General features: G+C 48.6%; 1 protein-coding gene across 1 annotated transcript in view; it reads left to right on the plus strand.

Annotated features, from left to right (window-relative positions):
• The window catches only part of SRD5A1 (steroid 5 alpha-reductase 1), a 37,936-nt gene extending 26,269 nt beyond the window's left edge, over nucleotides 1-11,667 (plus strand). The window contains exons 4-6 of the mRNA XM_086361162.1: nucleotides 2,412-2,513; nucleotides 4,332-4,482; nucleotides 9,567-11,667. Coding sequence (XP_086217288.1) covers nucleotides 2,412-2,513; nucleotides 4,332-4,482; nucleotides 9,567-9,633 — 320 coding nt within the window. The 3' untranslated portion in view covers nucleotides 9,634-11,667. The remainder of the gene's footprint in view (nucleotides 1-2,411; nucleotides 2,514-4,331; nucleotides 4,483-9,566) is intronic.
• The last annotated feature ends 203 nt before the right edge of the window (nucleotides 11,668-11,870 follow it).

Genomic DNA, 11,870 nt, shown 5'->3' on the forward strand with positions numbered 1-11,870 from the left:
CTGCTCCAGTATTCTTGCCTGGAAAATTCCATGGAGAGAGGAGCCTGGCAGGGAGGGGAGGGGGAGAGTCCCATTCTGGGAGTTGCGATAAGTTGGACACAACGGAGCCACTGAGCACACACACACGCACACGGGTAGCTCCTAAGAGTCCATCAACTTTTCAAATTGCCCTAAAGCCCTTTAAACTATATAAAGTAACCTTAGGACTTCCCTGGTGGTCCAGTGCAGGGGACATAAGTTGGATCCCTAATCTGGGAAGATTTCACTTGCCTGAGACCAGCTAAGCTGGTGTGTCCTAGAGACCGTGGTCTGCACCAGGAGAAGCCATTACAGTGAGGAGCCGGAGCACTGTACCTAGAGAGTCGCCCCCGCTCCTCACGACCAGGGAAAGCCACGTGCAGGAGTGAGGGCCTAGCACAGCCAGAAACAAATTAAAAAATAAAGTGACCCTCCATTTCTCCTTTTTTTTCGCTCCACATCTATGAATTGGTCATAATAGAGAAAACTTAACGTTTAAACTCCCAGATGGCACTAGTGGTACAGACCCCGCCTGCCAGCGGAGGAGACCTAAGGGACGCTGGCTCAATCCCAGGGAAGGGAGGATCCCCCAGAGGAGGGCCTGGCAACGCACTCCAGTGTTCTTGCCTGGGAAACTCCATGGACAGGGGAGCCTGGTGGGCACAGTCCACGGGGTCGAAGAGTTGGACATGACTGAGCGACCTAGCACACACCCACGCCAGCTCCACAATCTGTGCCTCCACGGAATACCAGACTGAGCTGTTGTATTTGCTCCCTGCCCCCAAACACGGTCTTGATTTACCTGCTCTCTATCTGATTTTCTTCTGCCCCAGTTGCCAGAAGGAAGAAGGAAACAACAGGCTTGGCCCATTGCCAGGAATCGCACCCACACCTCTGCCTTCTGAGGTTCCGAGAAGGGCCGAAGTTAGGTCCTGGTCACCTGAGGGAGGAAAGGTCAGGGGGTGAATCAGGCGGCCCCAGACCTTGCCCGAGTCACAGCAGAGCAGTGGCTTCACCAGCCCCTACGAGTAGGCAACCAAGGACAGAGGAAGGGAATGTTTTTCTTTTTTAACTAAAAGATAACAGTTTTCAATGTTTATTTGGGTGGCTTGGATGGTGAAGACACTGCCTGCAGTTCAGGAGACCTGGGTTCAGTCCCTGGAGGCAAGAAGTCCCCTGGAGAAGGGCATGGCTTCCCACTCCAGTAGTTGTGCCTCGGGAATCCCATGGACCGAGGAGCCTGTGGGCTGCAGTCCGTGGGTCAGCAAAGAGTCAGAGACAGTTGAGCAGCTAAGCCTACTACTACTTGAGGTTCTCATGGGAATTGCTTCTGGGATGGATTGTTTGAAAATTATTGATGAACAGCAATAAAACAAAAGAATTCTTTGGCCTGTGCATTTAAGTGTCATTTGAAGTAGTTCTGCAGGTAGGCCTTGTGCCCTGCAAACCCTCTGAAGCTGGTCTAAAGTTTAAGACATTCAGGAAATTATATATAGACTTCTTAACTTCTCCACGATTGAATAGGAAGAATTGAAAATGAGAGCATATGTCATTGAGAAACAATGCAAACTTTTAACTGATAAAAAACCTCTGAAGTCGTTTAAGAATGGGAGAGAAAGCATTCAGATATATCAGGACTGATATAGATATATCAGGAATATCTACCCAGAGCCAGGCAGCTGGCAATTGACAGTTTTGTTGAGAGTTGAGGACATGAACAGACCCATGAATGCCAAATGATGAGCGAGCAGGAAATGAGTAGGGGAGGGGTGTGGATCTACATTAAATCGTTACATAAAATTACAGAGAAATGAGGACCAGCTCTCAGCTTCTGGGAACCACCCCCTCAAGGGCCTGAGTGCAGTCCGCCCTGGTAAAGCACACGCTGGGGACTCCCTGCCCCACATCTGCCCATGGCGGGGGGGCGGTGCCGTGCTTCAGACAGTGTCTGTGGCGTCACATAAACTTGGTGGGCCAACCCACGGACGATGACGACTCTGTGGGCCGACCCACGGACGATGACAACTCTGTGGGCCGACCCACGATGACAATACCTTTTCCTAGAAAAGAGGCTTGTGCTTCAGTCATATTTCTAGTCATCCCAGTCATCCTAAAAACATAGATTGTGACCATCAGATAAAGCTATTTTAAATAAATTGGGTAATTCAGTAGTGTTTTTAGAAGCACAAAGCCCTATCTCACAATACCTATAAGTCATCTTTCTAAATAAAGCACAGTATTTATTTCCATGATTTTTACTATTGGTCAAGGCTTGTATGTTATGCCTCTAATGATATTGTGAAGGATTACAATAATACTGTTCATTCACACTTGGGCTTGTGAATTCTGTGGCTTAGTTACCATAATACCCTTGTATGTTTTATCTTGTTTAGGTTCTGCCTTATGGTTGATAGGCATGCTGATTAACATCCACTCAGATCATGTCCTGAGGAACCTCAGGAAACCAGGGGAAACTGGCTATAAAATACCAAGAGGTATGTACTGAAAATGGAGAATTTATTCTAAAATTGACTGCCTGGAGAATTCCATGGACAGAGCAGCCTGGTGGGCTACGGTCCATCAGGCTGCAAAGAGTCGGGCTCGACCTAGCACGCGTTCCACGATCACGTGGCGTCACGCCACGCTGCTTTGGTTTTGCCGGAGCTCGTAGCTGAAGCACGCTGCTCGTCGCTGCAGGTTTCCGGGGCGCCGCTACTACCCGTAGGAGCAGTGACTGACCGTTGTTTTGTTAAAGTGATAGAAGAACCAGTTCTGACTAATGGAGGCCAAAAGGAAACTCTAGTTATATCTGTGTTTGGAAAGAGCGTATGAGTGAGGATTTATGGTCTACGAGGGGTGTCCATCACTTCCTTTCTTGCCATAGATTAGAATTGATACCTTGAGTGACCCTCTTTCCAAAACACTTTAATATGTTGAGTAAAATTTGTAAATGCATCAGTATGGTATCAAGAGCAGACGTGACCATCAGAGGGCAAAATCTAAGTGAGGGCTAAAGCCCCGAGTGCATCTTGGTTGAATCGGTGACTACCCGCTGTCCCTCAGGCTGGCTTGTAGCCCAAATACGTGCCACTTGCCTGATCTGAGAAACCATCCAGCCACGAATTAGGATCCTTGTGATCCTGGGGGTGGTGGGCTCACACCCACGATCGAGGCAAACCCAGATTCCCAGAGAACCTGCCTTCCACGCAGGCCTCGAGAGCCCAGCAGACCCTATACCGCGGGAGAATTGCCACAGTCAGAGGTTGCAGAGCCCATGAGGAACAGATCCCCATGAGCAAGGGTGTCATTGATGTGAGCGATCTCAGAGCTTAGAATTCAGGTACAGGTTATAAACTTTCATATTTAAAACTTAAATATTTAAACCATAAAGGGATTGAAAGTATGAGTAAAGGAGTAGCATACTATAAAAAGAACTAAATAGATATAGAAGTTAAAAAAACAACAGAGCTTCTAAAAAAATTTTTTTTAATCAGTTGGCAAAGCTAAAAACTCAAAGAGCAGTGGTGAACAGCACAAACAGCAGCACTCAGGCTGGAATCCTTGTGTTTATCTTCCTGGAAACCGTACAGAAATAACAGTGGAACAAATAACCAGAAAACCCCATGAGCCTCAAATTGCTTAAGCTATGGCCCTGGGGTTATCCTTGCAGTGTGCCGCTGTGGTCTCTGGCCCGAGCTCCTTCCAGCCCAGCCCCACTCCCAGCCCCCTCACCCTGCTCTGCCCCTTGAGTCCCCCGAACCCTCCCTGGGGCGTAATAGCCCAGATGTGGAGCAAGCGGTCTCATCCATGGAGCATCCCACATCCTTAGAAGAAGGTGTGGCCTGTCGTGTAGACTTGATGCATCTGGGAAGACTTGATGAGTGAACGCACAAGTGAATCTGCCCTTGAAAATTAGTATTTCCTTCCCTTTTTTGTCCAGGGGTTCCTAGAAGTCCCTCTTAACCAGACTAACACTGTTAGTCTGTGCTTCCCAGCCCTGTTTAAGTTTTGTCAGCTTGACTCGTTAGCTACTGAAGCAACATACTGAAGTATGTTAAAGCCATAGCATTTTTATAGTCAGATAAACAGGTGAATGTTGATACAGGCATGCAGGTACTACCAGAAGTTGTAGTATGAAATAGTAAAGCTGGTCTTATTGGAGGTGTCTCATCGATACAAGTTCTGTAAAGGTCATATTTTTCCAGAGTTGGTTTTTATGTTGTCCCTGCAGGTATCCACAGGTCTCTCTTCAGTCAAGGTTTCGTTAGGCATTGTTTTTTAGTAAACGTGCTGCTGGCTCTGTTTTCTCCTAGGGGGCTTGTTTGAATACATATCTGCAGCCAACTACTTCGGAGAAGTCGTGGAGTGGTGCGGCTATGCCCTCGCCAGCTGGTCCATTCAGGGCTGGGCTTTTGCTGTGTTCACCTTCTGCGTCCTGTTCACCAGGGCTCAGCAACATCACAAGTATGTTCAAAAACATGTTCGGCATTTTTAATTTGTTCTCTGATCTCCGCAGAGCAATCCTCAGGTTAGATTTTAGAAGCATTCATAATAATTTGTCAAATCCCAGTTTATACCAGGCGTTAGCTAGACAAAAGGGCTCTCCTGGTGGTTCATACATTACAGAATCTGCCTGCAATTCGAGAAAGCCGGCCTTGATCCCTGGGTCAGGAAGATCCCCTGGAGGAGGAAGTGGCAGCCCACTCCAGTATTCTCGCCTGGAGAATTCCACAAACAGAGAATCGTGGCAGGCTACAGTCTATGGGGTCACAAAGAGTCAGACACGACTGAGTGACTAACACTTCTAGCTACATTAAAACAGAAAAGCACAAATGTCTGAAGAAATGCCTAGCTGTAATCGTCAGGCATGTGTCAGCATCCTTGTTTGCTTTGCCCTGTTCTGGCATCTTTGATATGCCATGGCTGGGCTCCATGGTCAAGTTCAATGTCTGGCAGGGGATTCAGGGTCTGCTGTGGACTCGCCCATGACAGTGGGGGATGCTGACCAGGCAGCAGTAGTTGGAAGAGTCGGCATCGTGCCCCGGCAAGAGTCCCGTCCCATAGGTGTGCCCCACCACCCGGGCCCGGGGTCCCCAATGGGCTCTAGGTTACCGTGCCCCGAAATCACATCATTTCACATCATTTTCCAGAGTGTGGGGCCTCGGCCTTTATCAGATCCCTGAAAAGGCCTGTGATGCATTGGACCATCAACATAAAAAACAATGGGTGTTAAAGATGAGGTGATCTTGAAGGCCATCTGCCCAGTCTAACAGGTGGGAAACCGAGGCTCGGGGAACAAAGCCTCGGGCAGGTTGGAAGTCACGTGTCCTGCGACGGGAGGGCTCCCAGACTGGCTCAGCATCGGGACAGTCCCCCTGATGCCACAGCGATGCTGGGAGTTTGGCGTGTGTCGGATTGTGTCCTGACCCTGGGAGTGGAGTCTGTGCGGATGGGGCTGGTTCGGCTGAGGTGGCGCTGGAGTGGGGCCCAAGGACTGGTGTCCTTATGAAGAAGGGAAACCTGAACACAGACAGACACACAGAGAGAAGATGGCCAGCAGCAGACAGACACAGAGGGAAGCTGGAGGCCGAGAATGCAGCGATGCCGTCCCGGACCGGGGCACCCAGAGGCAGCCAGGAGCTGGGAGAGGCAGGACGGACTGTCCCCTGGGGCCTGGGAGGGAGCGTGCTCCTGCCCGCGCCCAGATGGTGGGCTTCTGGCTGCCAGGCGGTGAGAACAGACGTGCTGTCATTTCAGGCCCCAGGTTTGTGGCTCTGTGTCGCAGCAGCCCCGGGAAGCTGACACACCAGCCTTTCTGGGATGCAGTGTCCACGGGGCCGTGAGCACAGGCAGGGAGTCTGAGACGCTCGGTTTTCTCCTCTGCTGGTTGTTCCCTGCCACCTCAGGCCTACGAAACATTTTGCCCAGAACCAGAAAGATCCATGCTTTCCACAGGCCTGGCTGAAACCATTTATTATCATCTCTTTAGACTAAAAATATCTAACGTCTTCAAAAATACATTTAAAAAAAAATTAGATTCTTGGAACAACAGTGTATTTTGTAAGACTTCGATAAAGATCTGTGATTTGTTTACACTTGGAAAGTGTTTACTCACCCATCAGTGACCCGTCCTTGGCGGAGGAATGCTTCTGGAAGAGAGATTGGGAACACGAAGCTTTTCATGAGCTAGAAACACACAGACACACAAACGCTTACAGGGTTATTCCGCATTCAGCAGAAAGGCAGTGAGACGTCAGTTCAGCCTCGACAGTAATGAATTCAAGACAAAGAAGTGATATCCAGCCCTGCTTAGTGTCACATAAACTTTGATTCTAGGGGTAGAAAAATGAATGAGAAAAGTAATAGAAATATGCTGCTTGTCCTTTTAAAAGTGTCTATGGCTGGATGAATCACAAGCTGGAATCATCTTGTGGGAGAAATATCAACAGCCTCAGATAGGCAGATTTTACCATTCTAATGGAAGGAAGTGAAGAGGAACTAAAGAGCGTCTTGATGAGGGTGAAAGAGGAGAGTGAAAAAGCTGGGTTAAAACTCAACATTCAGAAAACTAAGATTGTGGCAGCCTGTTCCACAAGTTCATGGCAAATAGAAGGGGGAAAGTGGAAGCAGTGACAGACTTTATTTTCCTGGTCTCCAAAATCACTGTGGACAGTGACTGCAGCCATGAAATTCAAAGACCGTTGTTCCTTGGAAGGAAAGCTATGACAAACCTGGACAGTGTATTAAAAGCAGAAATATCACTTTGCTGACAGAGGTCTGTGTAGTCAAAGCTGTGATTTTTCCAGTAGTCATGAACTGGATGTGAGAGTTAGACCATAAAGAAGGCTAAGCACTGAAGAATGGATGCTTTTGAACTGTGGTGTTGGAGAAGACTCTTGAGAGTCCCTTGGACTGCAAGGAGATCCAACCAGTCCACGCTAAAGGAAGTCAGTCCTGAATATTCACTGGGAGGACTGATGATGAAGCTGCAGCTCCAATATTTGGCCTCCTGATGCAAAGAGCCAACTCTTTGGAAAAGACCCTGATACTAGGAAGGATTAAGGGCGAGAGGTAAAGGGGGTGACTGAGAATGAGATGGTTGCATGGCATCACCGACTCAATGGATATGAGTTGAGCAGACGCTGGGAGGTAGTGAAGGCCAGGGAAGCCTGGTATGCTGCCATGCATGGGATCACAAAGAATCAGACACAACTGAGCGACTGAACAAGAAAACACATGTATAAAATGTGTATGTGTATATGTGTGTGTGTGTGTGTGTATGCTGTACAGCATGAGTGATCTTAGTGGATCTCAATTCTCTGACCAGCGGTCAAACCCGTGCCCCCTGCAGCGGGAGCACAGAGTGTTAAGCATTGGACTACTGGAAGGCTCCTTGTAAGCAGGGCTCCAGCCTCTGGGATCTGATGCCTGGTGGTGTGAGGTGGCGCTGATGGAATAATAAAAGAAAATAAAGTACACAATGTATATAATGTGCTTGAAGCATCCTGAAACCATTCCCCTGACCTGGTCTTTGGACAAACCGTCTTCCACGAAACCAGCCTCTAGTGCCAAAAAGTTTGGTAACCTCTGCTTTGAAGTCTTTTCTTGAGGTGGATGTGAGGTCTCAGTGGTTGAACAAAGTAGAACAGCTTCCTGGGCCACACAGTGCTTGGAGCTGTCCCGAGGGCTATGCAGGTGAGGCTGTCCTTGTTGACTTTGGACTGCCGCTCGCCTTCACTCTTGCCCTTCTGAGGCCGCTGTCCCCAGTCCCCGGGCAGGGTCGGGAGAGGGACTCACTTCCTGCCCTCCTGGCCTGGTGTCTGCCCTGCTGAGCCATGGGAGGCTCTTAGGAACCAGCTGGTTTGTGTCCTGGATCCCGAGCAGGATGTCTTATTCCATTCAGGCTGCTGTAACAAACATGCCATAAACCAGGGCCTTATAAACAAGGGACATCTGTTTCTCCCAGTTCTAGAGGCAGCAAATCTGAGATCTGGATGCCATCAGCAGGGCCAGTTCTGGGGGAGGCCCTCGGCTGGGTCGCGGATGGCGCCTACTTGCTGTAAACTCATAAGGCGGGAAGAGGGAGGGGCTCTGGGGCCCCTTTAATCAGGGCACTGACTCCACTCTTGAGGCTCCACCCTCATCACCCCCCGAAGGCCTCACGTCCTAATACGATCATCACCTTGGGCCTTAGGTTTTTAACACGACTCTGCAGGGTTCACATTCAAACTGTAGCACAGGCCAACATGAGTCAACACGTGGATGGTGCGTGTACTCGGCTCCACTGCTGTGTGTAACCCCTCTTGTCTCCAGGCACATCGCTGATCTGGAAAAGTCCATGGTCACCATGGCCTCAACCTTCTTGTCTCAGACACCATCACTGATCTGGAAGTCCATGATTGCTATGGTCTCCCAGGGGGCTCAAGTGGTAAACAGTCCACCTGCCAATGCAGGAGATGCAAGAGATGTGGATTTGATCCCTGGGTTGGGAAGATCCCTTAGAGAAGGAAATGGCAACCCACTCCAGTATTCCTGCCTGGGAAATCCCATGGACAGAGGAGCCTGGCGGGCTACAGTCCACAGAGGCACAAAGAGTCGGAGATGACTGAGCATGCACACACACACGTGTCAGGGGAGGGGATGCTTCATCCAAGAATCTAAAATCAACAGGGTTTTACTGACTCACTTCCTGGTTGTTGTCTTCATATATTTCTGCCATCTTTATAACAGGTATATTTCATATATTTCTGCCATCTCTGAAAATAATAGCTAATCATTTTCCATCATTGTTTTCAGTCTGTTTAACCTTCATTGTGCTCCGGGAAGCTCCCTTTTTCCCTCTATTTCTCCATTTTGTCCGATTGTTTTTTCATCTTTACTCCATCCACTTAGCTGCAACCCTTTCCACAACGAGTGAGTGTGCCTTGGTTGACTTCATTTATAGTCAAAACTGAAAATGCCTCTTTGAGTGGAGGGCCACATTATGAATGACCCCTGTTGCATATTCCTAGATTTGTTTTGAGAGTTGCCCGGCCCATAGCTGTGTGCTCTTGCCACAGACCCTGGGCCCTAGTTCTCCTCCGAGGACTGGAGAAAACTCTCAGAGTCACCAAACCATAGTCAGGACACACCTGCTCGGTTCCCCCCCCCCCCCGTCCCCCAGTCTGTCTGCTTCTATGGTCTGCTAAGGTAGCCCTCCAGTATCCTGATCCGTGTGTTTATCACATGCCTATAACTTTCCTTGCCAGTATAAAGGTGAATTATAGGTGTCACGTCTGCTCGAATCATGCTGTACCATCAGATGTGGATAGATATTCATGATACTGACAAAGTCAAGCTGTGTACCTGAGATGCCAGAATTTTTATTACTCTTTTTTGATTGGAGTCTGTTTCTTTATCAATGCTGTGTTCATTTCTACTGTTTTATTAGTACTTTTGAAAAGGTCAGGATCCCTTTATGAGGAGACTATTGTCCATTTTGTTAGCATCTGTCAAACGTTTTAGTGAGAAAAGTAACTTTTTTAACGTGTTTTTTTGTCTTGTTTCAGGTGGTACCATGAGAAATTTGAAGATTATCCAAAATTCAGAAAAATCATGATTCCATTTTTGGTTTAAGTTTGTCGTCAGTGGAATTCTCTTTGACTTGAAGCTTTTCGATGATGTTTCTCTCGGGACCATGTCAATGAACTGATGTCTCTGTGATTTTTCTGGTACTTCACTGTTTTAAGATTTGCTCTAGGACTTTTTTCCCCTAGCAAATGTGTAAGCTGCCTAATAACAGTCTAATCAAACTGAAATCACAGACTAAAGTATGACGCTGGCCACCAACCAGGTCAGGAATCTGAACTCCTCTGATTTGGGGTCTGCTTCCATGGAGTGGGGCTTGGTGGCTCAAATGGGAAAGAATCCGCCTGCAGTGCAGGAGACCTGGGTTCCGTCCGTGGGTTGGGAACATCTCCTGGCCAAGGGCATGGCAACCCACTCCAATATTCTTGGCTGGGGAATCCCATGGACAGAGGAGCCTGGAAGGCTACAGTCCATCAGGTCGCAGAGAGTCGGACGCGACTGAGCGACTGATACTTTCACTTTTCACTTTCACTTTCCATGAACTGAAACATTTCTGTAGCCCTTACACAACCTCTACAGCATGAGTTTAAGGTCAAAGGTGACATCCGCCTCCCCCCCACCAGAGGTATGTTCTATCTTCATGTCCCTCATCCCGCCAGATCAGACAGTTCTGGGTACCCACGGTGTACCCACAGCCTCTCACAATTGGGTGCTGGGCGGGCAGAGAAGTTGGGCCTGGAGAGGCCCAGTGGAGGCTGCTACCAAAGGCCTCTGGCACCTGCTCCAGCCTGGTCCACCACGTGACCTCACTGGGAGGCAGGGGGCCAGGGGCATTCTTCAGGAACAGGCCGCTGTATCCCCCGCAGGAGGACTTCTGGTGGCCCTGGGCTGAGGGCATGAAGGTGCCCCAGCCAGCCCTCCCATCATGTCCTTCACCAGGCGCTGCTGGCCTGGGATGGCTTTCCTTCCTCCTTTGAGGGAGAACTAGAATTTTTTCAGGCACTTTTTTTTTTTAAGTACTTTTCAAGATTGCACACCTGCAACTTGAAGCAGAATTTCTTATTCTCGATGCTCCTAACTCTACAGAGATCAATGGCAGTAATAACATTGACTAAGTATTGCCAGATATGTCAAAGGAGCCTCCCCTTTGGAAGGCTGTTGAGTCTCTGCCGTGAAAATGTAATGAACACGGTGAAGACCCCCTCCTCTCCTCTGTTGCTTCTGCATTTGCAGAGCTGGGAACTGGAACAGGGGTGAGTGGAAAGAGTTCCTGTTCGCTTATGATTGCTGACCATGCTGAGTGACGGGGGGACTCCAAGACGCACGATATGGTGTCTTATGCATTCTTCAGCTGCCGCCTCCTGGCAGGGAGCACGCCCTCTGGCCCCTGCTCTCTGGGCCCCTGGGCACCCCATCGGATCAGCCCCCCTCTCCCCTTCTCCTGGTTCACCTTCCCAAGCAGGGGCTCCCTCCGCATGAGTTTTCATGTAGAAACTGTATTCTTGGTATTAGCGGTTTGTTACAGTCTCTTAGGGTTTTCGAAAAGCTTTTCTTGATGTGGTTGTCCTTCATTTTAACTAAAACTGGAATGCTTTTGCAGGGAACTTTTATGATCAGATAAACTCTGTGCTTCATTTTAACTAAAACTGGAATGTTCCTGCAGGGAAACTTTATGATCAAATAAACTTTGAACCTTTTTCTGACTGAATAACAACTTGAAACTATGAAACAGTAAATATTTAGAGTGTCGTCTGGAAAACTCAGAAATCTGAGCAAGCCTTAACTGATTTGGGCCCTGGGTCCTGGAAGGCGTACCTGGCCAAGAAGAGGCTTGTCTGGGAGTCAGAGAGGCCCGCTGGGGATTCTGCGTCTGTTGGTGCTCCTTTTTTGTGATCCAGAATTTGGAGTTCAGTGGGGATCTGACGCGCAGTCCCTGCCTCACTGGCACGCACTGTGTCTGACACAGGAAGAGATCTCAGTCTGCCTCGTCTGCCTGTCTTCCAATTGCTAGACACTAACGTAGCACGTTATGACAGTTCGTTATTGTGTTCAATATAAAAATAAAGGAGATTAATAAAATTACATTGAAGGCTCAGTCATTTTGTTACTCTTCTGTGTGGACAGTTCTTCACACTAGAAGTTCAGACGGTAAACGTGAGTTTCAGCCCTGCAGTCTCCTTCCCACTCATATTAGCATTTCACGTGTGTGTGTGTGTGTTAGTCGCTCGGTCGTGTCCGACTCTTTGTGACACTATGGACTGTAGCCTGCCACGCTCCTCCGTCCA

Source organism: Bos grunniens, chromosome 20 (assembly GCF_055505025.1).
Source record: "Bos grunniens cultivar Pamir isolate PY7600 chromosome 20, Bosgru_T2T1.0, whole genome shotgun sequence".
NCBI classification, from domain to species: Eukaryota; Metazoa; Chordata; class Mammalia; order Artiodactyla; family Bovidae; genus Bos; species Bos grunniens.